Source organism: Oryza sativa, chromosome 3 (assembly GCF_034140825.1).
Source record: "Oryza sativa Japonica Group chromosome 3, ASM3414082v1".
Classification (NCBI taxonomy): Eukaryota; Viridiplantae; Streptophyta; class Magnoliopsida; order Poales; family Poaceae; genus Oryza; species Oryza sativa.
In genome coordinates, this window is record NC_089037.1 from 18,367,501 (window position 1) to 18,394,113 (window position 26,613).

Consider the following 26,613-nt stretch of genomic DNA (forward strand, 5'->3'; position numbering starts at 1 on the left):
CGGGCTAGCACATTCAAATCAAGAATCTACAGACCATATTGATATGCAATCTAAGTTCAAGTGTGCAAATGTTTGCATATAATCTAAGTACCACTCCAACAAGCAAACTAGCAAATACAAAGGTTCAATCTTCACACGTTTAGAAGTCCATAAAAGTATATACACATATTCAGTACATAATCTGTATCCATAAATCAGGTCCATTCATATCATCCATGTCTCCATGCTTCTGTTCCATGGCAACACACAAAATGCAACAGCAAAACAACTAATTACTTGTCCAGTAATGATGGCTGTCATATACCCCTAGCTTGTTAAGCTCGCGAGCAGCTTGTTATGGCTAACAAGTCGAAACGGTACGTAGCTTGGCTCATTAGGAAAACACAACGAGCTGAATTGAGCTGAGCCAAGCCGGCACGAGCTGAGCGAGCTAATGAGCCATGAGATTTTGGCACTACAAAATTAACACTCTGAAAGTATTTTCCATTACAAATCTAATGATACAATATGATGGTACCACTACGGAAGAAGTGATCTTTGTTGGGATTGCAAAAATCACATTAGTCCCTGTTCGAATAGGAACCGAGACTAAATAATATGTTTAGTCCTGGTTCATAAGTCCAATGGTACTTTATGATCTTTAGTCCTATGGCACTTTATGATCTTTAGTCCCGATTGGTAAAGATCATTTTTACTTCCGGTTATTACCAACCAGGACTAAATATCTCTCTCCCACGTCCTTACATTGGGATGCTTTAGTCCTAACCCCACGACAATTGACCCAGAAAAAAGAGGGAGATTGAGACCCACACGTCCTTTATTATCTCTTTCGCTCTCTGTCTCCTCGAGTCCTCGCCTCTTTCTCCTCAATTTCGCTCGCTCTCTATGTCGATCTCCTCCTCCCTCTCTCTCTCTCTCTCTCTCTCTCTCTCTCTCTCTCTCTCTCTCTCTCTCTCTCTCTCTCGCAACGGCCGGGCTAGGCGGCGGCAACGGCCGGGCGGGAGAAGCGGGGACGGCGACAACAGGGTGGGAGATGCAAGGCGGCGATGGTGATGGCCTCGCCCTCCCCTCTGCCAGCTCCGGCAGGAGGGGAGGCGGTGGCGGCGGCTGGGCAGTAGAAGCGGGGGCGGCGGCCTCGCTCTCCCCTCCACCAGATTCGGTGGGAGGGGAGGCGACGGCAGCCAGGCGGGGACGGCAACAGCAGGGCGGCGGTGGAGCGATGGCGGCTCGACGGAGGAAGAATTTGTTTTCTAGGAATTTGTGATGATTTTTTTTAGAATTTGTGATGTATTTGATCTGTGATGTATTTGTGATGTTTTTTTTAGAATTTATGATGTATTTTTTTAGAACTTGTGATGCATTTGATCTGTGATGATGTGAATCTGTGAATCTGTGATTGTGAATATGTGATTTGGGGATTGTAGGGAGCAACTCGATTGGGGAAATTAATGTGCAAGCAGTAAAAATTAATGAAAAAAAAGAATAAAAACCTTTAGTCCCAACTGGTGTTACCACCCGGTACTAAAAATGAATCTTTAGTCCCGATTATTTCAACCGAAACTAAAGATGGGTATGCAATCCGGAACTAAAGGGGGTTGTAAACCAGAACTAAAGATGAGTTCCCCAGTAGTGTACAACCATCTATTTCTAGTTTAATTACCTGTTAATTTTGAAATATTAACTTTGCAGAAAAGTACAACTTATATTCTAGAACAGAACAGAGATGTATAGTTTCGAACAAAGAGAGTACCCGATAGTTATGAGGCAGTATTGGGTTCCTAATGAAGTAGTCACCCCACACACTCGACCTATAGTTTACAGCGTGGCGCTCCTCATCCACCACCCTATATCCTTGTGCGATCACTCTGCCGGCCATGTTGTTCTCTGCCAGCTGATCTATATGAACACTTACGATGTACTCTCTCTGTGGCTGAACTAACGAAGCTAGCTAGCTACGCCTGCTTACTACATCTTTCGCATGCCTATTTATAGGCGATCGAGCTGATGAGCATGCTACGTTGCTAGTAACTTCTAACCACAAAATTTGGCTCCAGAGCATCGATTGAAAACTACTAGTTCATTTTAATAGCATTGAAAGTTCTATTAGTTCTTCCCTTTTTATTAATTCCTGAAATACTCTTGTTTGCCGTCAACTTTGACCAGGATTGGTTCAGCTATGCAAGTGAAATTACAAATCCTACCCATCCGTTCGACCTAAACAGCCAAATCACTGCGTTCGGATCTCTAACCTCATCTTCCCTAACTTTTGTTTGTCAAACTAAAAGAGTAAAAGTGTTGAGGGTGATGATGAGGTTGAATATATGCCTATCAGACTTTCCAAAGCCCATCCAGTTAAAGTGGTACATTAATCTCGTATTGTTCAAGTTACATAGTTTAGATCCGCCTGGTAAAAAAGTGTTTCCACTGGCGATTTCTTTAGTAACATCCCATGCAAAACGTATTACACAGGCAGAGATTGAAGATATCCGCATATGTAAATATATTTTCTAGGGCAGCTCTTGATGTGCCTGCAAAAATCAACAATTATTGTATGCCCTTGGTTCAGATGGAGTGGAAATGCATGTGTAAACGGCTTATGCATCATCTAGACAAACATTTTCTGTAGTAGTGACAGAAGTTTCTTCAAAGAATCAAATAAATTTATTCTCTAAGTTTATAATAATTAATATTAATTTAATCATGTGCAAATACCCCTTCGGTAGTGTTCGGTTCTAATAAAGATGAAGATGATGTTACAGCATGGAAAACAATAAAGCCATTAGTGCATGATTAATAGAGTTTTAAGTATTACAAACTTAAAAATAAATTTATCTGATATTCTAGAGCGACTTTTATACAGAAAATTTTCGCATAAAATGTATCGTTTGGCCGTTTGAAGAAATGCTAATGGAAACCAAGGTAAAATCTATATCTTAATAAAAAAAGAATGGAACATAATATCTAGTTCAACCATTCTCCGCAGGCAGCGAACTGAGGCTTTAAGCTATCTACACATGGAGCAGTCCAAACCCCTATCTCTCTCGCCACCTGTCGCGATTGGTGACCCTGCCCTGATGCCCTAGTGCCTGGTTGTAGTTGGCACCTAGTCATGGGGAAAAAAACAAAGTAACAAATTAAAAAAGCGAGTTGCAACAAGATGTTCCTATACGACGTCGATATGACTATAGATAATTGAATACCCATTAGACCAGAGGCTATATATTGATAGTGATGCAAGAGCTCGATTGAGAAAGTTCAAACAAAAATCTATATTATAGGGCTGGAAGTTCGGTTTATATCATTAAATATGTTTTGAATCAAATTATGAACCAATGTCAAATTAGGAACCTGTCTGATTTTGTATTATGACTCTTGTAGCGTATTGACCTTTAGGATGGTTATGAATTTTTTTTTTCATACACTAAGGCTGTAAGGCTTATCTCAGTTGTCCTGAGTGGTGGACAGAAACTATAAATGATGTATGTACAAGTTGTACATTACTATTGATCGATATTGAGATGACAATACCCCAATTATTGTTTCAGCCATGAGCAAAGTGTGGGCATCGAGATATATGTCCTTGGTAGATGTTATCAGAAAAACAACCAGCAGTTTGAGGCACCAAGTAACCTACTCTTCCCACTTTAGTTTTTCAAACTAAAAAGTGTTGAGGGTGATGATGAGGTTGAATATATGCCTATCAGACTTTCCAAAGACCATCCGATTAAAGTTGTACATTAATCTCGTATTTTTCGAGTTACATACTTTAGATCCACCTGGTAAAAAATGTTTCCCCTAAGGATATCTTCGGTAATATCACGTGCAAAACGTATTACATAGGTAGAGATAGAAGATATCCGCATACGTAAATATATTTTCTAGGGCAGTTCTTGATGTGCCTGCAAAAATCAACAATTTCCGTAAGCCCTTGGTTACAGATGGAGTGGAAATGTTTCGTTTTATGTAGTAGTGACAGAAGTTTCTTCAAATAATCAAATAAATTTATTCTCTATGTTTATAATAATTAATATTACTTTAATCATGTGCTAATTCCCCTTCGATGGTGTTCGTTTCTAATAAAGATGAAGATAATGTTACAGCATGGAAAACAATGAAGCCATTAGTGCATGACTAATTGAGTTTTAATTATTATAAACTTAAAAAATAAATTTAAGTGATATTTTAGAGCAACTTTTATATAGAAAATTTTTGCACAAATATACAGTTTAGTTGTTTGAAGACGTGCTAATGAAAACCAATCAATCTTAATCAGAAAAGAATGGTACCTAATATTTAGTTCAATCATTCTCCACAGTAGCGAACTGAGCCTTTAAGCCATCTTTACATCGAGCAGTCCAAACCCCCATGTCTCTCGCCACCTGTCGTGATTGGTGACCCTGCTCTGGTGTCCTAGTGCCCGTTCGTAGTTGGCACCTTGTTATGGGAAAAAAAAGCAACAAATTAAGAAAGTGAGTTGCAACAAGATATTTTTGTACGACGTCGATTTGAGTATAGACGATTGAGCACCCAGTTAGAAGAGAAGCTATATATTGACAGTGATGCAAGAGCTTGATTGAGAAAGTTTAAATAAAAATCTATGATAGGGCTGGAAGTTCAGTTTATATCATTAAATATGCTTTGAAGTCACTAAAAAAATGAGTGTAGAAATTTTCACTGAAAATTTAATATTTTCCACATACTTATTAATAATCTAGTACAAATCGATATTATTACATCATACTTAGGGATAAAAAACTCCCTCTTTGTTCCAAGGAAAAAAGAATCATATGTACCAAGGAAAAAGGAACCATCTGTACCAAAGGAACCATTTGTACCAATGAAGCAAGAAGTCTAACCTACTCGTACAGTTTTGATATTATTTTTATAATTCAAGTTGTGAAGAAGGTGGGTACCGGCTACGTACATGGCCTACATATTCTGACTAAATATAAGATGTGGACTAGATCCACGTATTATATAATAGAGTAAAACTTGATCGCAATATTTTTTTGTGCTCTATGACCAAATCGTGCCTAAGAACATACTCCCTCTATCCCATAATATAAGGCGCGGTCAAAGTTGACACGGTGCCCAAAATTAATCTTTAACTTATTATTTTTCATATACTATATGGTTTGATCAATAAAACTATAACCATATGAAAGTAAATTTAAATCTCAATCTATGATATAATTTTTAACAAATATAATTTGTTTTATATTATTGTTGGTCAAATGTTTTGAAAGTTAAACCAAAGTAGATACTTTTTTCCTAAAAAAAAAACTCCTTTCCAAACTGTACAATCTTCTTCCAAATAGCTAATTCATGATCAACCCCATCACACCCTCTTCCGACAAAACAAAATTTCACCTCTCGCAGTAAGCGCGCTAAGCCCTGGCTCTATGCAATTACTGCGCCCCATCAAGATCGATTTTCCCGTGTTGATGTCAGCACTTGCATCATCGGAAGCGATCTGATTGAACAAAATACTCCATAGTGACATCCTGATCTGACAAGCCAAAGCTAGCTTCATCCTGATCTGACAAGCCAAAGCTAACTTCCACATTCTCTGAACGGGATATTGTAGTACTGCATGCCACGATGAGAGCACCGATGAACCATCATGGTCCCGAATGACCACACCAATACCAGCAGCACCATCTGAAGTGGAGAACGATCTATTCACATTCACCTTAGCCCAACCTATCAGGACATTCCCAAATCCATTTTCATCCGTCTGGGGCCATGAAGAGAAGTTTAAATCATGAGAAAATTCGATGTTCTTGCAATGTAGTAGTACAGTCATCTTGCAAGTGCTATTAATAAGTAATGAACAGTTTAATCATGATGAAATTCAATGTTCTTGCAATGTACAGTCATCTTACAAGTGCTATTAATCGTGATGAGATGACCTGTCTGTGCATCATTGGATTTCTTGAGCTTGCGAGCCGCGGCTGTCACTGCTGTGGGGCTAGGCGGCTAGCGGGTGATGGGATGATATGCTTAGATGAGACTAAAAACTTTTAAATCCCTATCACATCAAATGTTTGGATACTAATTATAAATATTAAATATAAACTATTAATAAAACCCATCCATAATCTTGGACTAATTCGCGAGACGAATCTATTGAGCCTAATTAATCCATGATTAGCCTATGTGATGCTACATGATGCTACAGTAAACATTCTCTAATTATGGAATAAGTAGGCTTAAAAAAATTGTCTCGCAAATTAGCTTTCATTTATGTAATTAGTTTTGTAAGTAGTCTATATTTAATACTTTAAATTAGTGTCTAAATATAAGACTAAAGTTAAGTACCTAGATCCAAACATCACCTTATTGTTTTTTTTTTCTTTTTGTCTTCTAGCTGGCTGTCACTGCTCGCCTCCCGCTCCATGTGCTCCGGCCTCCGGCCTGCTGCTACCACAATATCAAGAGATTTTCTATGGTGTTTGGGATTTATCTGGACCATTAATCGCTTATAATCTAAGGCACTAGGATAGAAGGTACTGATAAGAAGGTGCTTAAAACGTGAGCAAGGTATTAACTTAGTATTAGGTGGAAGGTTAGAATAGTAATTACCAATTCGTTTGATTAAGGGTGAATCTGTCCGATCCTTTCTCGATCTACTCTTTTCTCGTTCCTACATTCGCATCTGCGCGTGGCTCCTGGCGCTCGCAGTCGTTCTCGTGGCCTTGGCCTTGACCAAAAGAAAGGCTGATTAACGAAAAATCAGATTAATGGTCTAACATTCACATACGATGGTTAGAAAATGGGACTGCCAGATTTGTACAATGGAAACTGTTGTGAAGGGTGCTGAAGTAAACAAAGTGCTGCAGGTCACACAAAAACGTGATAAAAGGCCTGGTTTAGTTCCCAACTTTTTCTTCAAACTTCCAACTTTTCCATTACATCAAAACTTTTCTACACGCATAAACTTTCAACTTTTCCGTCACATCATTCAAATTTCAACCAAACTTTTAATTTTCTCGTAAACTAAACACACCCTTCCTGTGGTAGTGCATTTAGGAATTTTTACCGCTGCATACACGTTATTTCAGAAATATTTTTGAAATAGCGTGTTTATTTGACCTTGAAGAGTGTAGGACAAAATAAAAAAAAATCACATATTGGACAATAGATGTGATATTGTACCCATTGCAACAGAGAGACTTTACTGCCTACATGCATGGATAAGATATGTAAATGAGATAATCAAGTATACAACTTTCTTTGTAAAATGATAAGTAACTGATTTCAGGCTTAAAAAAGATTAAATTATTCTGAAATAATTCACTGAATTGAACAATAAGCACCTAATCATGCATTTCCTCTATGGCTGTAAACTTGCCTTGACAAAAGCAGAAGGGCAACAAAGATCCTCCAATAGCATCCGATATATATTTTTTCTGCTCGGAAAAAAAAAGATAATGTCGATTCAAAGGGGTAGCAAACACATTCCTAACGTACGTGGTAAAAAAAAAGCTAAGTGCAGATATTAGAACACACGCACATAATACAATAGAAAATCTAATGAATCAAGTACTTTCAATTTAAGTTCCTATATTCCTATATTCTTAAATAAAAATCACAAACCAAATCAATTGAGATATTGTAAAGTGACTGTAGAATGTAGATAGGTGAAAAGGGTATGCATGGCCAAATGGGCCGCCAAGCCCGGCCCAACCAGGGCACGACTAGGCTTGGGCATGAGATTTGTCGGGCCGGCACGGCTCGACCTACACGTCGGGTTAGGCCATGCCCACCCACCGGCTGCAATAACGGCCCAATAAGATTTGGGCCGTGTCGGGCCAGCCCGAAGGCACGAAAGCTTATTGTGCTCCTCCTTGGAATAAGTCTAGTTTACCTCCCTCATCTCTTTCGGTCATGTCTTATATGGCTATAATAAGTTTGTTTTGCTTCCCTCATCTCTTTGGGCCGCACCTTCTATGGCTGAAACAAGTCTATTTTATATCCTCATCTATTTTGCCTCCCTGATCATTGGACCGTGTCATACTGAGCCGGCCCCCCACCATGCAGAGACAGATTCCCAGGCATGGCCCAATGGTCGGGTCGGGCCAGCACAAGTCCTACACCGGTCGGGCCGGGCCGTGTCTGGGATGGGCCAAAACCCTGTTCCGTAGGCTGGGATGTCGGGCTCCGGCCTTTTGGCCACTATACCTGGATGTACGTACCAGATGAGCCACAGAAATAAGAATATCAAAGCAGCCCAAAATTTTAACGACAGCGTAGTGGGCAGAAAGTAATTAAGAGAAAGCACAACATCTGAAGTATCAAGAATTGCAACTGATGAATTGCATTAGTAGATCCGAGTCGATGAAATCGTCGAAACTATCATAGTTGGCGGTTGCTAGAGATTCATCCTGGCTTTGTCTGGCTACTGCTTATCTTGGGCAGCTACGAGGCATGCAAAATCAATAGGTATTCAAGAGAACCTGTCAAACTCCTAGATAAAACATCAACATTCAATTATTAGAGAACGTCAAGGGGAAGGTAGTAATAAGCGGTGCTCCGAAGGAAGGGGATCGGTGCTTGTGTAAGAAGAAAGAGAAACGGATGAGAAAGGGGATCCATCGTTTGGTGCGCAGAGAAGAACTGCACGCTATCGACGTTTCGGCTGGATAGGTGCGACCATGCTGGGGAGTTCGGGAGGGGCGACCTCACACGTCGCGGGAGAGGGAGGGACGCTGGCGTGGGCTGAGACGACGCCGTGTGCACGCGTGTGGTGGAGGCAGTGCGGCTGATAACGGCACAACACTCCTGTTAAATAGTCCCACATTGGTTGAGGAAGGGTAAGAGACCTAATATATACGTAGGGGAGCCCCTCACCTCATTGGCTAGCTTTTTAGGGTGGGAAAAACCCTTTATAATCCTACAATTGGTATCAGAGTCTGGCTAGTTCAACATCTCTGGCCTGAGGGGACAAAGTGTGTGTGATGGCCTGATGGACCGTGGGTGCCTGTGGGGACTGTATACCCGAGGGACTATGGGAATACAGTAAAGGGGCGGTGAACGGCTGAGGGACACCAATATATGAAGAAGGACATTGTTGAATAGTCCCACATTGGTTGTGAAATTGTTGAATAGTCCCACATTGGTTGTGAAATGGTAAGAGACCTAATATATAAGTGGGGGAGCCCGAAGAATGGCTAAGGGTCACCAATATGTGAAGAGGGATATTGTTGAATAGTCCCACATTGGTTGTGGAAGGATAAGGGACCTAATATATAAGTGGGGGATCCCCTCACCTCATTGGCTAGCTTTTGAGGTGGAAAGGACCATTTACGATCCTACAACGGGATGGGTCATTCGTCCCATGTGGATGTGGGTTGTGTTCTCCCCACAAGGATTGCTCCATCGAGGATCCGAAGCCGCTTCGGCTTTCGTACAACAGCCGACTCGGAGGACCATCGAAATATGATCAAACGACCATGGATTATTGGGGTGATGGGGATGATCCATAGCTCAGCAAATTGATAATAAATACAATAAGTAGAGATCATTTCTATAGGTATATAGGATTAGGTTGCCCAAGAAAACAATACTAATCCACAGAACCAAGATTCCTCCAGAAGCCCCTCTAGAAGGCACATAATGAAAATTATCAAATCATCTCATGGCAATGTTTTTAATAAAAGCAATAGCAAAGATCTCCCTTTATGTCTTCAGGAGACAAACTATCCGTCACACCTAGAAATTTAGCTAGACTATTTTTTGTATAAATCCATGTCTAGGAATCATGCTAGGATACACAAAACGACAAACTAATATATCAATCCGAATGTAAATAAAACGTAAATACTTACAGAAGAGACATTTAGTCCTCACACGGAAAAGAAAGCATCAACAGAAAAGGGCGATCCTAGCGGGACTTCAGCTTCAGTCCACAGGCAAAACTCAACTGAGGTATAAGCTTTGGTCTTCAAACTTCATCTTTTGTTCAGAAGCACTACACTTCTAAAAAGGTGGAATAATAGCAAGGCTGAGTACAACCGCCATACTCAGCAAGCCACACCAATGATGCAGATGTGCCAGGAGAGACAAAGGAAAGTTGTAAGCATTTATAGAAAATAGTAAAACAATTGATTAATTAAGGAAAGATTAATATCTACTAAACAACGCTACACACTACACCAGTTCATTAAGTCAAGTTAATTAATAGTGTGAGACTAATCATGGTGAAGTTGGTCGATCGCCCATAATTATGGGCACAACTATTCGAATAGTTGTACTTTGGCTAGAGGTTTACAACTATACCCACAAGACTCGATTCCACACGTGTTGCCATGCCTCGAAGTATTACCATGGTACTGCAAAGAGGGAAATCATGACAAGACCCTTCGCATAACTTCTCCTAACCAAGCTCACCACATTGCAGGTTTCACCCCCCCCCCCCACCTTTAAAACCATGGTGTGCAGCCCACTCTTGTGCCTTGGTGCATCCGGAAGCTGCATAGACCATCACCCAGTCCATCCAAACTCCATCACGCCCACCCCTGCCTAGGAATGTCAGAAAGGGAAAAGCTATACTACAAGTTCAGCAGTTGCCCATGCTTGGTTGTGGTAAGTATGGTAAGTCTTCTAGAGATTTCCTGCGAACCATTCCTTATCTGCCATGTGTGCAACAATCAAAACCATGCACCCACAGCCCACCATTAAGCCATATTTTGGTTGGATAATTATGACCAATAAACATGGCCAAATGTCTTGAGCTCGCAGCTCATCAAGATACTAAATGTACATAGTGTGATTATCCCATGATGTGAGCTAGTGCTAATTAAGCATGGCTAAGCATATATAATTCTAGGTTATTCACATAAGAGACACGAGCTAGTCAAGTTATCACCCAAATATAACAAAGGATGGATATAAAGCAAAGGTGGCACAAGCAAGCAGATAGGTAATCCAATTCCAATGTAATAAGCAAAACATGCAATTTATTTACAAACAGTAAACCATTTTATAAAGTAGGCTCAATATCCTCAAGGGGAATGTGTGACTTGCCTTGCTTCTTCCATTAATCTTTCGAACTCTTTTCCTCGCGGTCACGATATTCCGAAATGACGGAATCTACACGTTGGCATGCAAAACGAGGAAAAACCCAAATAAAAACCAAATAAGCAATACAGAAAAACTAAACAAACATGTAGATCAATGTATGTATGTGTTCGTAGAACATATTAAATTTTGCAAGTTGAATAGCTCAATTTGGAGTTGATATGAATTACAACCCTCTCTATTAAATTTACAATAATAATGAACAATGTATATATGTGTTCGTAGAACATATTTGCACTGTAGCTGTAACATTATCAGATTTACATTTTTTTCATAATCAACAATATTATTATGGTATCAAATAATTTACCATAAGTTGGTGCGACCTTTACCTTTGTACATCCAATCATTCTATGTCATAACGCTGCACAGGGGCGCAAAGTGAGGTTCGAGATGATTGTTTTTAACACAAAGATAGATCTAACGATCTAGAATCGATTTAAGTAGAAATCGATGGTCGAATGCTTTATTCTTTTCTGGATTTTCAATAATAAGAGTGCCATGTAGCTATTTAGAAATGTTTGTATGATGTTTAGTGTACTATAAAGAGAAGATAGAGGCAGAGCTAGCTATATTAGTAGGTTGATATCTATCTATGGGATTTTTAGGGCTAAAAATAACCTTATTTATCATGAGAATAAAGAAAAAAAGGAACAGAGGGAGTGTAGGTACAGGCGTGAGAACGCAGCACGGAGACGTAGATGGGTCCACCGATTTAAATGAAAATTGATAATTAGATTTCTCTATTTTATTAGAGTGTCACGTGGTGACTCGGGAGTGTTTAAAGGGTGCCATGTGACGATATAAAAGCATTTGTAGGAAGTTTAATAGACTTTTAGTATATACTAATAGATAGATTTCCTCGGCTATTGCTCCTGAATCACAGCTACCTGAAGTTTTTCGGATGGCTACAGTAAACTGAAGAAAGATCAGAGAACAGAGGAAGCAGAGTTTGGCACTGCTTTACATCTACAACATTTTCATTCTTCTCCTTTTATTCACCCTGCTTGTTGGAGTCTGTTACATGCATAACAAAAGCCAAACTTCATGGCTACCTCTCCAAAATGAACGGTTTTCTCAGTCTAGAATTTTCAAGTTACTGGTGTGCTTCTCGCGGTTTGGTTTTTGTCTGAAGAATAAGTTGCACAGACATTCTGGGTGGTGAAAGAATAAGTTGTCTGAATGGTGATCTAAAGAATAAGTTTCTCGCCATTTGTTCTTGTCTGGGTGGTGATCCGGTGAAATATTTTGTTGCCAGTAGAATTTTTCATGTTATAGCAAGTATATGCAGTGCATTGTCATTACTTTCACCTTCGCATTACCTGTTTCCTTGTGCATCGTATCAATGTCAGGATCTGACTTTAGTGAATCTGGACACAACACAAGGCCAATGTCCACCTATAATATCTTCGTACTGTTTATAATTCTAGCATCAGAAATAAGCCAAAATAGTTACATGTTCAAGAAATCGCCGTGCATTGCCATGGACAGAGGTAACCTTATACTGAAACACCTTAGAAATATGAAAATTCAATAGGACTACAAATGCACTCATATGTCCAGGAAATCATAAGCTAAATCTTGTTGGCCTTGCTGGCGCTGTGGTAGCTGTAGTATGTGTCTCTAGTGGTGATGGCCGTGGTCTTGCCGATCTTGGTGATAGAGGTGACAAGCTTCTGCTGCTGTCTTTCATGCCAATGGGATGGTTCTTTGTAGTCGTAGATGTTCTCGGCGACAGAGAACGCCCATTCGTGGAGGTTGACTCGCCGAATGATGCACGGCGAGGCATCCTTGAATGCGTTGATGTGACCGGCTGCGTCGCTAGCCGAGTAGCTGATGCTGCTCTGCTGACCTTGGAGCTGGCCAAAGGTGATCTTGGTGGCGAAGGAGATGCTCGTGCTCGTGGTGAGGAAGAAGACGCAACCTTAAGCAGAATTGGTGGCAGAGGAGATGATGCTCGTGCTCGAGGTGAGGAAGAAGATGCAGCCTTACGCAGCACTGAGCTAGGATGAGAAGTCACATTGCTCCTCCTCTTTGGTGATGATGATGAAGTAGTTGTCAGTGATCGCGAGATAGCTGGTGATGACAGGGATTTCTTCAGAACCACTTTTGCAGAATGTGCTTCGGTTGATGCCGTTGTCGCCTCCTGTTTTGCTGCTCCTCCAGTTGATGAGTTGCCAGATGTAGGAGTAGGTGATTTCATGGCTGTTTCTATAGGTCGTCTAAGGCTATCTTTGCTGCCTTCTGGATTTAACCTTTTTCTTGGAGGGCTTGGTGGACGCGTTTGAATGATCGAAGTTGCTGGTTCTGTCTCTGTGGTGTTTTCAATCGCATCATCTTTTTGGGTCGCTGTATCTCCTGTTTCTTGATGTGAGCTATTCTCCAATTTCGTTTTAGAATGAGTTGGAGTTTTTGTTGCTTGACCTGTTCCGTGATTCGATCTGATAGCATTGGCATGTTTCTTGCGAGGAACTGGACCTGTGTTAGCTTGAACCGTACTGCTCTTACAGCTAGAAGTTGCGATGAGGATTCCCTTCTGCAAGGTTTGCTTGAGGAGCATCTTTCCCTTCGAAGGCTTCTTAACATCTGATGGTCCAATGTCTGGTTTCTTCGCTTTCTTCTTATTAACGATCGGAATGGCAGATTGTTTGCTGAGATTTTGCCATGTTCTCCTCTTAGGCTGGGGTTTCAGGGCTCCAATACCTGCCATTCTGTTGTGATCGACTTCAGTTCTAACACTACTGTCAGCCCCCTCTTGTATGCAGGCTTCTTGAGAAGTGCCTTTTGCCATTCTGCTTTCTTGCAAGTCTGACGCTGTGTCTGCATTTGGGTCTTTACTCGTGACAAGTGTTGGTTGGACAGCATTGCTGCTTTCCTCTTGTCGATTGCCTGTTTCTTCCTCTAAGCTGTCTTTGGTGACGTCAGCTTCAGGCAAAAATCTGACCTCATTGCCACTGCCATTGCTTCCCTTCTCATCTGAACTGCAACCACCTGTCTCTGACGATTTGCTCTCCCCGTCCTCGTCATGCTGTTCATGGTACTTTGAGCTCGAACCCGAGTCTATCGAGATGTCATCAAAATCATAGAACAACTCTGCATTCCCATCATGGCTATCGCCCAACATTTCTGCTGTATGACTATCATTGTCCGATACATCCACCTCTGAGAAGAACACCTAGTAGCTCACCATCAACGACATACACTTGTCATATAAAATTTTGTCTGAAAATGAAGTCGTAAAGTAGTACTGACCATGCATGTATACATAATATACCTCGATCTTGAAGTCCTCTTGGAATCTCTCCCTTCTGCAGTTCCATGGCAGATCAATGTCGTCCAGGGTGAGCACCATCATGTTGGACTCCAAGAAGCAGGTGTTGAACATGATCCTGAACATGGCTTCCTCCTCCTCCTCATCTGTGTTCTCGCCGACATGGCCGCACTCGATGACGACATCTCCTCGCACTTGACACTCAATGTTAACTTTTACCACCGCACTTTTCGCCTACGAAAGACCATGACATACATGATGGCCAGAGCATGTCAAAAAATTAGTGACCATGAAACCTATTAGGCCAAATAGGAGAACTGAGTTGATCAATTTGACAAAAGATGAGCTGTTTTATGGTGCTCCTTGTTACCCATTGGGTGGTAAGAGCAAACAACAAATCCTAGCCATTGAATTTTCATTTGCTTTATGAGTAAAAAATATTTTTTAAATTTTGAATTAATTTCTCACAGCATAAAAAGAAATCACCTATGGCCATGATTACAATTTCTAAATATAAGCATGCATCATGCAAGAAATTGCAGTTGCAGTTTAAGGTGCAAAGTTCAGTGAATGTGACAGTACAGAATGAAATTCAAATACGTCAAACCGAATTTATCTATACTACTATAAAGAAGATAGTGGTGGTGGCGGTTTTGCCACTAACACCCACTATCATGTGGGGCACGCAAAAAGTAAGAAGCCTTTAACTTTCCTAGCCCCCACAAGCCAAACCTTACACAAGAAAAATATACTCCCTCCGTTTCATAATGTAAGGCTTTCTAGCATTGCCCACATTCATTTAGATGTTAATGAATCTAAACACATACATACGTCTAGATTCATTAACATCTATATGTATATGGTCAATGCTAGAAAGCCTTACATTATGAAATGGAGGAAGTAATAATCTAATACCCTTATTATTGGTTTTTCGTCGCTCTAGCCAATAGGAATAACTTCTTTTTGAGCCTTTGTAATATATACAATAAACTATTTTTTAAAAAAACCGTTGCAATGCACGGGCATTATGCTAGTGCTTTAAAAATCTCAAATTCAAGACTTGCAAATAAAATTAAGTATTGCTTAGGTAAAATATCAATTGACAGTGAGACATCTCTCGTAGCTTTATTATTCTCTAGATATACGTACCGCCAGGGTTGGAAATTTCGGACCGAAATTTCCCTCCGATACGATATTACTTCGGCCGAAATTTTTCAATTTTTTCATAAATTTTGGTAATATTTTTTCAAATTCAACTAAATTTTGTTCAAAATTTCAGAAATTCCAAACCGAAATTTCCCAACTTTCGGCATTTCAGTGAGGCCCAATTAAATCGGCCTAACCGATAGGATTAACACCGCATACCGCTCAATCTTTCGGAGGTGGTAGGTTGTGTGCGTGTGTCCATGGAGGTGAGTATGTGCATGTATATGAGTACCTATATTTGTAATATATTTTTTTAAAAAAAATGTTTTTTTAATAAGCACTTGAATTCTTTATATTCTGAATGTTCACGTTCTAATATCAAATTTGCTGTTGGATTTGATCATACGATTGAAAGATCAACTTGAGCATTAGCCGGTCTAGTTAATTGTTTTTACTATGGTTTAATCTTGGACCATCGTACAGATACTATTTTAACTTTAGACCGGATTTTGTATAAAATAAACTTTGAGCACTACTACACGTAATAACTTTTTTCTTAAAGAACTCCTACAACAGATTGATTTAAATAGATAAAAGTTATAGACAACCCAATATACTCACGGTGTGGCATACAGTGTTAGTAATAAGAATTTAGTCCGTATAGATTTTTTTGGAAAAAACTTTTACTTCGGATCAGTGGCTCACGTGTCACTGTGTCAGTGAGAGATTAGGAATTAAACAGGGGAGGAAGCCAGGACGCCCGCACGATGCATGGCCCGGCAGCAGGCGGTTGATGGTGGCTGCGAGATGGCGTACATCGTGGCACGAACTGGGTCGGAGTCCGACCGTGTCCACCGCGGCTTGTCCTGGAAGAACACATGAACCGGCCGGATGATCACGTCGCCCTGACGCCCTGTACACAGTACACTACAGGATAGGCGCGACGGACACGGACGGACGCTCTCCCACCTCTCGGGCCTCGGCATAAAAAAACGCGCGTGGCATTGGGGGCTGCTAGCTGGCGCGTACGCCCCAGCAGCGAGCACCTCTCTAACTACTCTATAATATAATATAATATAATAGTACTAGTTAATATCCACTTAACTACTAATGACGAGTAATTAGGAAAAGATTCTCAAGATTTTTTTTATTTTTTTGGGAAATTTTCTTTCTAACAGATTGAAAATTTTTAAGTCATATTTGAAAACTTTTGATTTAAATTTTAAAGTCAAATTTTGAAAACTTTCTACTCGGATTTGAAAACCTTCAACCCGAGATTTGAAAACTTTCAGCTCAGATTTGAAAACTTTTAACTTGAGATTCGAAAACTTTCAAGTCCAGATTTAAAAACTTTGAAAACTTTTAACTTGAGATTCGAAAACTTTCAACTCAGATTCGAAAACTTTCAAGTCCAGATTTGAAAATTTTCAACCTAAGATTTGAAAATTTTCAACTCGAGATTTGAAAACTTTCAACTTGAAATTCAAAAACTTTCAAGTCCATATTTAAAATATTTGAAAACTTTCAACTTGAGATTTAAAAATTTTCAACTCGAGATTTAAAAACTTTCAAATCCAAAATTTAAAATTTTAAAGTTAAAACTAATCACTAGTAAAAAAAACTAATCTAAACTAAATTAGTTTAGTTTAGAAAAAGAAAAAAAGGAGAGCGTGTGCGCGTGGGCTGCGTGGGCCAGAAACGCGCGTTGGCGGCGCGCGCTAACTAGCTTTTCCGTGTGGCATTGGCATAGGACCATGATATGCAACAGCGCCGGAAATCCTAATCGGCGATCGATCGCCTGGGACGGGGGGTAGCGATCAATTCCCCTCCCCCCTCCGTCCCTCCACTGGTTTCCTTTTTTTGGCATCGCATTACTTTCCTATTTTAGTAAATTTATACACCTAAAGTTTATACACCTCAAGTTTACACATCTAAAGTTTAGAGACCCAAAGTTTACACATCTAAAGTTTAGACAAAATTTTATATATCCGATTCAAATTTGAATTTGAATTCAATATTTTTTATATATAGTATTTCTATACATCTAAAGTTTATAGACCTAAAGTTTATAGACCCAAAGTTTATTAGTCAAAAGTTTACATACCCGATTCAAATTTGAATTTGAATTCAAATATTTTCTATATATAGTATTTTTATGCATCTAAAGTTTATACACCTAAAGTTTACAGACCTAAAGTTTATAAGTCAAAAGTTTACATACCCGATTCAAATTTAAAATTGAATTATATCCGATTCAAATTTGAATTTAAATTCAAATATTTTCTATATATAGTATTTCTATACATCTAAAGTTTATACACCTAAAATTATAGACCCAAAGTTTATAAGTCAAAAGTTTACATACCCGATTTAAATTTGAATTTGAATTCAAATTTTTTATATATAGTATTTCTATACATAAATTTTTCTAAATTTTTGTTTTTTTTAAAAAATTTGTGTGGTGTAATGTAGTAGGAAGGGAAGAAGGGGAGGAGAAAGGGGAGAGAGGAGGGAGGAATGTATCGAGTATAGGGGGAGGGGGGGCGGATATGATTGCTGGATCGATCGTGTGGCGATCGCCCGCCCATTAGGCCCCCCCCAACAGCGCGCGTGCCTGCCTCGCTCACCCCCATTTCCTGCCATTGTCTGCGCCTTGCGCGGAATGCCTGACCAGAGACAGCAGCAACAATGGAACAAGTACACCGAAGGTCCCTCAACTTGTCATCGAGTTACAAAATCATCCCCTAACTATAAAACCATATACATGACATCCCTCAACTTACAAAACTGTTTGTTGTAGGTCATTCGGTGGTTTTGATACCGGTTTTATCCGACGTGGCGGCTGAGTCAGCATGGAACCTACGTGGGCCCCACATGTCAGGATGCCACCTCATCGCCCTCTCTCTTTCCCCTTCTTTCTGTTACTCCTACTCCCTCCGTCCGAAAAAAAGGCAACCTAGGAGGGGATGTGACCTTTTTTCCTCCTAGGTTGCCTTTTTTGGGACGCAGGGAGTAGACCGCATCGCCGGACTTAGAGGAGTGAGGAGAGGAGCCCGGCCGGACTCGAGGGCGCCAGCGGGAGAGGAGGCCTGCCGGCCGCACCGGCCGAAGAGAGGGGAGAGGTGACCGGATGGCCGCACCGGCGGGAGAGATGGGAGAGGCTGTCGGCCGGCCGCACTGGCGGGAGAGAGGGGAGACACTGTCGGCCATGCCAGCGGGAGAAGGGGGAGAGGAGGCCAGCCACGCTGGCCATGCTGGCGGGAGAAGGAGGAAAGGCCACCGCTCGTCGGAAGCAACTCCACCACCGCCTGAGTTGATTGGGACATTGCGCACCTCCACCACCTTGGACCGGCTGTACCTCCCTCCCACGCCCTCTCCGGTAGCTGCACGCCACCGGCTCCATCCGCCGCTGTCCTATGCAATCCATCGCTGCCACCCCGCTCCGCCCTGCCGGCTTTGTGCGCCGCCGCTTTGCTCGACGCCGCCTCGCCTGTCGCATCCGCCGTCGGCTCCATCCGCCACCGTCCTCTACACTCCATCGCCGCCACCGCCGCTCCGCGCCCATCGGCTTTGTGCGTGGCCACTTCGCCCAACACCGCCCCGCCTGCCACATCGGGGAGGCCAGTGGCGAGCGTGCACGAAGAGGGAGGAGGCGACGCCAGCGAGGGGGGCGGGGAGGCCGACGAGCTCGCGCCGCCTCCTGGGGAAAGCTAAGACCCCTCGGGAGCCACCGTCGCCGGTCGCACCGCCCTCCGGCTGCGCATGTCGCCGTGTGCGCCAACCCTAGCACCGACCGGCATCCCCATGCTCGTGCGGTGCGAGAGCAGAGAGAGAGGGAGGAAGGAGTGAAAGAGAGAGAGGGGAGAGTGAGAATGAAAGTGGGGCCCAAAACAAAAATAATTTGGGGAAAGAGATAAGTTGCTGATGTGGACACCTTGACATGTGGGGCCCACACTAACTCAGCCGCCACGTCGAACAAAACCGGATTCAAAACCAATGAAGGACATAAAGTGAATGGTTTTGTAAGTTAAGGGATGTCATATATCTGGTTTTGCGGTTGGGGGATGATTTTGTAACTCGATGACAAGTTGAGGAACCTTCCGTGGACTTTTTCCCAGCAGCAATTGGACAACAAGATGACTGCTCGTCGGAATAAGCCCATACCAGATCGTTGACCCTGGCCCAAATTGCAACTCTTGGCAAAGAAATACGGTGTTATATATAAGTGAAAATCTTGAGATATCCTTGGTCTAATGTGAAACATTGGAAAAAGAGTAGTTTGTTGTGAAATTTACTCAATTTTAAATTCGTCGTATGTGTATATATATATATGCCAAGTTCCAATTTTGAAATTATAAGTATACTTTTGTACACCGTAATTCGAATTTAAAAATATAGCAAATGAGGTTATTGCATTAATTACTTATTGCTACTATATTAGCCTCTTCTTTTCATATTATAAGTCACTTTAAATTTATCCTAAGTCAACTTTTTTTGTTTGATTAAGTTTATAAATAAACATGATAATATTTTTAACACAAAATAAATATGCTATAAAATATATTTACGAAAACTAATTTGATGTTATAGGTGTTAGTATATTTTTCTTTAAACTTAATTAAACTTGAAAAAGTTTGACTTACACAAATTCAAACTGAGTTATGAAACTTGAAGCAATTGTCTTCAATGTTCTTTTACCTCTAATCTAATGGTACTGAGGTAGGAGTAAAAACTAATGCTATCCATTGGAGCACCGTAAAAAAAAAAGGGCAAAATTGGTTATATAGCCTCGAAAGTTCACGTTTTTTTTATAGCATTGAAAGATACCGGTTCACTTTAATAGCACCCAAAATTCACCCGTTCTCATTTCTAGCACTTCCGTCAATTCTCGACCATATTTGGTCCACCTTGATCGCAGACACACGATATGACGTTTCTACCCCCTCATTGCCATGCATTCTACTTATACTTGTGAGGGGTATAAACGTCATATCGCGTGCGTGGTTGGGTCAATAGCGATCAAGACGGATGGAAAATGATCGAGAGTTGATAAAAGTGTTAGAAATGGGAACGGAATGAACTTTAGGTGCTATTAAAGTGAACTGGTATCTTTTGGTGTTATAAAAAAACGTGAACTTTCAATGCTATATAAATAATTTTGCCTAAAAAAATCATCACCTGGTTGTACTGCCTGAAGTGCTGCTTGATCCTCGGTGTGCTGAACAGGATCTTGGGTGAAGCATCATCGGCCCGATCGCCGTCGTAGTCGGCGGCGGCGTCGCGGCGACCATGAACTCGGACAACCGGTCTGCATCCCCCATTGCCATCAAAATCTGGAACAGGTCTGAGGATGAGGCAGTCCAAGACGAGGAGGGGCGATGGTGTTGGTGGTCCATGCCTCGTCGTCATCCCCCTCAGCCTTGCCACGTACTGCAGGTACCTCAGGTGAGAGGGCCGTGGATCCAGTGCCGAGCCGGCGGCGAGCAGCAGCGCCACCGGTGCCCTGCCGTACACCGCCGCCAGGGTCGTCGTCGTCACGAGCTCCGGCGGCGCGGGCTCCTCCTCCATGTACACCAGCAGGCTGGCCATGGCGAGCGCGAGCGCCGGCCGCGCGCCGCGGTCGCAGCGCATGAGGAGGACGTTGCGCTGGCCGTCGGTGACCAGCCAGTCGACGCAGGTGGCGAGGAGCGCGCGGGCCGTGGCGAGCGGGAGCGACGGCCCATGCCGGTGGCCGCACGGGTACTCGGCGACGGCGGCGACGCCGTGCCGCCGGAGCGCGTCGACGGGGAGGAGGGAGGAGGCCTCCTCGCCGCCGCCGGCGGCGAACAGGTTGAGGAGCATGAGGGAGGCGCCGTGCGGGTGGCAGCTCTTGAGCTGGATCACGGTGCTGATCAGGTGATCATTGCGCGCCTCCTCGTCGTCGTCGTCGTCGACGACGAGTGGCTCCGTTGATAAGCACGAGTTGAACACTGCATCGATCGAAACAAGTGGCGATCAAATTGATTCAGAAGAATTAGTTGCAGAACAAGATCATTCTCTGCTTGATCGATCAGTGCGGGCACGTACCATAGACCCGTTCGGAGATGCATGACAATCCATCCATGGCCTTGCGAGCGAAGAGCTTCCTCAGCAGCGCCATCAGTTACCAACGAGATCGGGATGAATCGGAGATAGAGGAAAATAAAAGGGTTTTTTGTTTATCTCCTGAATTGGATGTGGTCATGAGGATGGAAGGGAAGAAGCTGCCAACGTGCAGGGGTGGAAGTGGAAGAAGATGACAGGCTCTTACATGGTCAGCTAGCTGGGCGTGAATGGGCAATAGGAAGAAGTGGTGTCGTCATTATTTTTCCTGCCTCATAGTGCAAGATTAATACTATATTTTTTTGCCACCCTCTCTAAAATTTTGTGATGTTGCTATCTTTTACCTCGATTTGCTTGGTCTTAAATTGTTTTTTGATTAAGGGAAATGAACGTTATCTTTCGAGAAAACTTTGAAATATTGTTCATGCTCTAAAAATTCTAAAATTTGTAAGGAGTAAAATGCACCAGCAGTCCCTAAACTTGTCACGTCGTATCATCAAACTCTCGAAATGCATATTTAGATCTCAGATGTTGTTAAAATATGTCATTCCAGTGCCAAATTACCACATCCATTATGTAATCCTACGTGGTGTACTAATGTGGCGGCCGCCACCACCCCACAACAACACCTCCCCCCCCTCCTCTCCCCTCTTTCTTTTTTCTTTTTTCCTTATCCTTTTCTCGTATTTTGCTCTTCTGTTCTTCTTCCGGAAAGCTCAAGGGTGACGGTGACTTGGGTGAGAACTCAAGGGTGCTGGCGGGGGACAAGGTTGACGGTAGCAAACGGGGCGAGAGCTTGAGGGCCCATGGCTAAGGGCAAGCTCGATAGTAGCCTTTGAGGATGACACTTGTCGCATGGGGAGGCTTAAGGAAGAGGATGAGCCATGGCTAGGGAGCTCGAGGCTGCGAGGTACCGGAGCTCACTCCCACGACCTTGAGCTTGAGCTCACCCCAATTCTTTGCCATGCGATAACTGATAACCGCTTTTCGCAGGGGTCGATATGGAAGTGGTGCCATCGCACCATGTGTCCTCCCAGCCTCTTCCTCCTAATCAGCAGCACTGGATAAAGCTTGAGAATAGGAATGGAGATGGCGAGGTGACCTGGGATGACCCTAGGAGAATGACAGTGTCGGGCTGTCGGCGGGGATGTGGAGCATGATGAGCAAGGATGATGGGGAGGTGCCAATGTCGTCGACTCATCGTCCATGGTTGCACGGTTCCCTCTACACTAGGCCACACAATAGATTTACGACAAACACCAATGAACCAGGACCATTACTTTGTGGAAGAAGCAGTGAGATCTGACAGGTGATGGTGCTAACACTGACTACAGAGCAAAAGCCCCTCACTCCACCTTCAACCTTGTCGACACGCAGGCCAACACGACGTAGAAGCCCCTCTGCCCCCTCATTGATTCCACTAGCTCACCAATACCTTGTCTCTAGTACGTTCACCGTGTGAGGCAGCTGCCTGCCTCCTGAGCCATGACGGCCACACCCTCCGCACATACCTCCTTTGTCAAAGGGGCAAGAGCAGGAGCGGCCGCACAGTGAATAGGTCGCTGAGCATGCACCAGATTGCGTCCACGTCAAACTCAACGACGTCTTCTCAGTGCGGCTGCTTCCACTCTAGCCGCTTTGACAAAGGAGGTACGCGCGGAGGTGAGGAAGATATGGCCTCGTGGCTAGCGGCGTGAGGAGGTGAGCAAGATATGGGGCACACTGGCACCAGCGATAGCCAAGGTGAGCTCAACAGCAGCAGCTTGAGCTCTACGAAGAGGGGGAGGGGCCAGGGTGGGGGGGGGGGGGGGAGAGCTTGATCTAGGGGGTTTGTCCAGGCACATGCCAGATCCGATCACCTGGCCCCGTTGCTACCGCTGATCTGGCTTCGTGGACCTCGCCGTTGGGAAGAGGCACTAGTGTCCACCTCACTCTGCCACTATCTGAAGGATGAGGATAAAACAAATAAAAAGAAGGAAAAAAGAAAAAGAAGTGGCTAAAAGTTACAGGGAAGAAAGAAATTTTATGGCAGCCGTGTAGCATTCCAAAGGGATCGTGATAATGTGGTATATATAATTTAAGAGTTCGGAGACCTAAACGACACAATGTGGCACTGTACTTTATTCACAAGTTTGGGCCGTTACATCTTATAGGATGTCATTTCTCCAATCATAGGAGCTGGCGCATTGATCGATCATGCATGAAAACCTAATATAAGCCGATCGAAACCATTAATTATAGATGCAACCAGTTGCTCAAACCGTTGATTGGATTGACATTGACTTTGCTCTTAAATCAACCTGGAAACTAACTAAATTACGCGCCGGATTGCAGCTGAGTGAGAGGACTCGACGTCTGGAAGGAATGTTTGTGTTGATTGCCACGGAATTCTAGCAACCAATAATCATTGCCAACAACGCGCAAGTCAAGGCCTAGCTAGCTAATTTGCACCCACATGCATGTGCTTCGAGTAGTTAGCTCACCCTGATTACATTAATCTATCAATCACCATGCATTATTCCTCTCTATTTTTCCCCTGATCAACTGCTAATTAGCTTGCTGTTCCAACTTCCGTTGCAGTTAATCCCTATATAAACACTAGCAACCGGCTTTGTTACGATCATCACTCGCAACACCAAAGCAGAGTTAGCTAGTACTACTACACTTGCAACGCTCCATCAAAAGTTTTGCATGGACATGGCCATGTCGTCGCGGCTGGCTCTGTGCCTCGCGGTGGTCGCGGCGTGCGCGGCGGGCGGCGCGGTGGCCGACTGGTCACCGGCGACGGCGACGTTCTATGGCGGGAGCGACGGGTCCGGGACGATGGGCGGCGCGTGCGGGTACGGCAACCTGTACGACCAGGGGTACGGCGTGGACAACGCGGCGCTGAGCCAGGCGCTGTTCAACGACGGCGCGTCGTGCGGGCAGTGCTACCTGATCGTCTGCGACACGAGCAGGGCGCCGCAGTGGTGCAAGGCCGGCACGGCGGTGACCGTGACGGCGACCAACCTGTGCCCGCCCAACTGGGCGCTCCCGAGCGACGGCGGCGGGTGGTGCAACCCGCCGCGGCCGCACTTCGACATGTCGCAGCCGGCGTGGGAGCAGATCGGCGTGTACCAGGCCGGGATCGTGCCGGTGCTGTACCAGCGGGTGAGGTGCTGGCGCCAGGGCGGGGTGCGGTTCACCGTCGCCGGCCTCAACTACTTCGAGCTCGTGCTCATCACCAACGTCGCCGGCAGCGGATCGGTGGCCAGCGCGTGGATCAAGGGGACCAACACCGGGTGGATCCAGATGTCGCGGAACTGGGGCGCCAACTGGCAGTCGCTCGCCGGGCTCGCCGGCCAGGCGCTCAGCTTCGCCGTCACCACCACCGGCGGCCAGTACCTGCAGTTCCAGGACGTGGCGCCGGCGTGGTGGCAGTTCGGCCAGACCTTCTCCACCTACCAGCAGTTCGACTACTAGATGATGAGTAAAATGGTTCGTCATTTTAACGGAGCTTAGCTAGCAATAGCAAAGCTGTACTTCCTTCCACCGCTTATTCCTTTATTCCTGTGCTGCTCGATCGTCACACGATCGATGCTGATAATCTGTTTCCTAAATTTTTCCTTGATTCTATTGCCAATATTAATTATGTACATTATTCCTCGTTGGTTTATCATAGCATCTCCAGCAGATCGACCCTTAACAGTTTCTACGGGTTGAATCCGAAAATCAAGGCATCTCCAAGATTATCTTGGTTCAAAATTTAACGCCCAATAATAGTGGATTGGAATAAAAAAAATTGGATGTTTTTAGTGTACTTTTAAATGAATATGAACAGTTGAAGAGATGAGATCTAAGTTAACATATAGTTGTGATCTATGCAGGAAGACATCAATGAATCTCTACTATTATAAAAATTGAAGATGTTTTTGCCGAGATTTTGGTATGTCATCCGTGTTTGAATCGGTTTTCATTTTTAATTGAGGAATCGGTTTTAATTGAATATGTTTTTTTGTCCCTCTATTTTTCTTGCCAGTTTTTTATGTCTGATTAGGCTTATTTTTTTTTCATCCATCTAGTTTTTTCATCACCGTATTTTTCTATTCAGTCCAATCCGATCTCCCTTTTTTACCGCTCTTAGGGCCCGATCCAAACCCTAGCGCCGCCGCGATTTGCCTCCCCGTACGTTTCCTCCTATTATTGATTACAAAAATTGATTCCCTACTCCTAACTCATTATTTTCTCCATTATTTTCTCTTTCAATTTGGTTTTAATTTATTGGATTTAATCTCCATCTAAGATGGTCGACCAGCGAGCTTCGCCTTTTTATCCCGATTTTTGTGAATTCTATCTGATCTTGGGGAAATGGAGAGAAGAGATCGAGTGGATCAAAAGCCCTAAAACAATTTTAGAAGATCAAGAAAGATTCGGTTGGATTTGATGACGAGGATCGGCTCCAGCATCATGCATGCAAAGGATATCTTCTGGAGGTTTAAGATCGCACTAGGCTATGTGAGTTGGGCCTACGATTTCACTTTTGCTTGTGGCTTGGGCCTGTTTGTGTGTTGGGCCAAAGAGATATAGGCCAAGCATGGGGAGGTATTGAACTGGGTTAGGGCTAAAAACAAGTGAAGGAATAATGTTTCGGCCCAAAACCAAAAAATGATTTTCATTAACTTTTTTTAATTATGTATAGGGATCCCAATATTTTCATTTATTGTTCGGCTTCTAATAGTTGTTATATATCGAAAAAAGCGTCTTTACCCGTTGCAACGTACGGGCATTTTTTCTGGTATAAAAAAATGCTAGCAGTGATTCTTTACAACTCTCCATCCAACAAAATTCGAAATCATGCACAAGCCATCTCCGAAGAAATCTAAGATCTTCAGTTTTGCGTTGGGAGGATTTTTTTTTCATTAAATTCTGAGATGTTCATTTATCATTGAGATGTTTTAATTTGGAGATTCTAAGTTTGTCTACTCGGATGTTCATTTCGAATAACCTAGTTGTTAAATATTTATTATATTTAACTCTATCTGGTTATTTATTAA

At 43.1% G+C, this 26,613-nt stretch overlaps 3 protein-coding genes across 3 annotated transcripts in view; 1 reads left to right on the forward strand and 2 right to left on the reverse strand.

The window, feature by feature from the left end:
- The window catches only part of LOC4333167 (alpha-copaene synthase), a 10,648-nt gene extending 8,666 nt beyond the window's left edge, over nt 1-1,982 (reverse strand). Inside the window, exon 1 of the mRNA XM_015774498.3 lies at nt 1,751-1,982. Within this exon, the coding sequence (XP_015629984.1) occupies nt 1,751-1,876 (126 nt within the window). The 5' untranslated portion in view covers nt 1,877-1,982. The remainder of the gene's footprint in view (nt 1-1,750) is intronic.
- A 10,674-nt stretch (nt 1,983-12,656) lies between these two features.
- Nucleotides 12,657-21,638, reverse strand: LOC107276712 (formin-like protein 20). The gene is made up of 5 exons (XM_066308474.1): nt 21,566-21,638; nt 20,678-21,468; nt 14,357-14,587; nt 13,075-14,257; nt 12,657-13,006 (listed from the first exon to the last, which is right to left on the reverse strand). Exons 1-5 carry the CDS (start codon nt 21,636-21,638, stop codon nt 12,657-12,659), a joined length of 2,628 nt encoding a protein of 875 aa, XP_066164571.1.
- Nucleotides 21,639-24,202: 2,564 nt separating this feature from the next.
- Nucleotides 24,203-25,214, forward strand: LOC4333168 (expansin-A31-like). Its single transcript, NM_001417851.1, has one exon. It carries the CDS (start codon nt 24,272-24,274, stop codon nt 25,040-25,042), a length of 771 nt encoding a protein of 256 aa, NP_001404780.1. The 5' UTR covers nt 24,203-24,271; the 3' UTR covers nt 25,043-25,214.
- Nucleotides 25,215-26,613: the final 1,399 nt, after the last annotated feature.

Coding starts and splice junctions, on each gene's coding strand:
- LOC107276712 (XM_066308474.1), bottom strand. CDS start 21,638: ATGGCGCTGCTGAGGAAGCTCTTCGCTCGCAAGGCCATGGATGGATTG. Junction 14,588..20,677: donor ACTTCAGGCAGTACAACCAG/GTGATGATTTTT, acceptor GGTCTTTCGTAG/GCGAAAAGTGCGGTGGTAAA. Junction 14,258..14,356: donor AAGAGGACTTCAAGATCGAG/GTATATTATGTA, acceptor GTGAGCTACTAG/GTGTTCTTCTCAGAGGTGGA.
- LOC4333168 (NM_001417851.1), top strand. CDS start 24,272: ATGGACATGGCCATGTCGTCGCGGCTGGCTCTGTGCCTCGCGGTGGTC.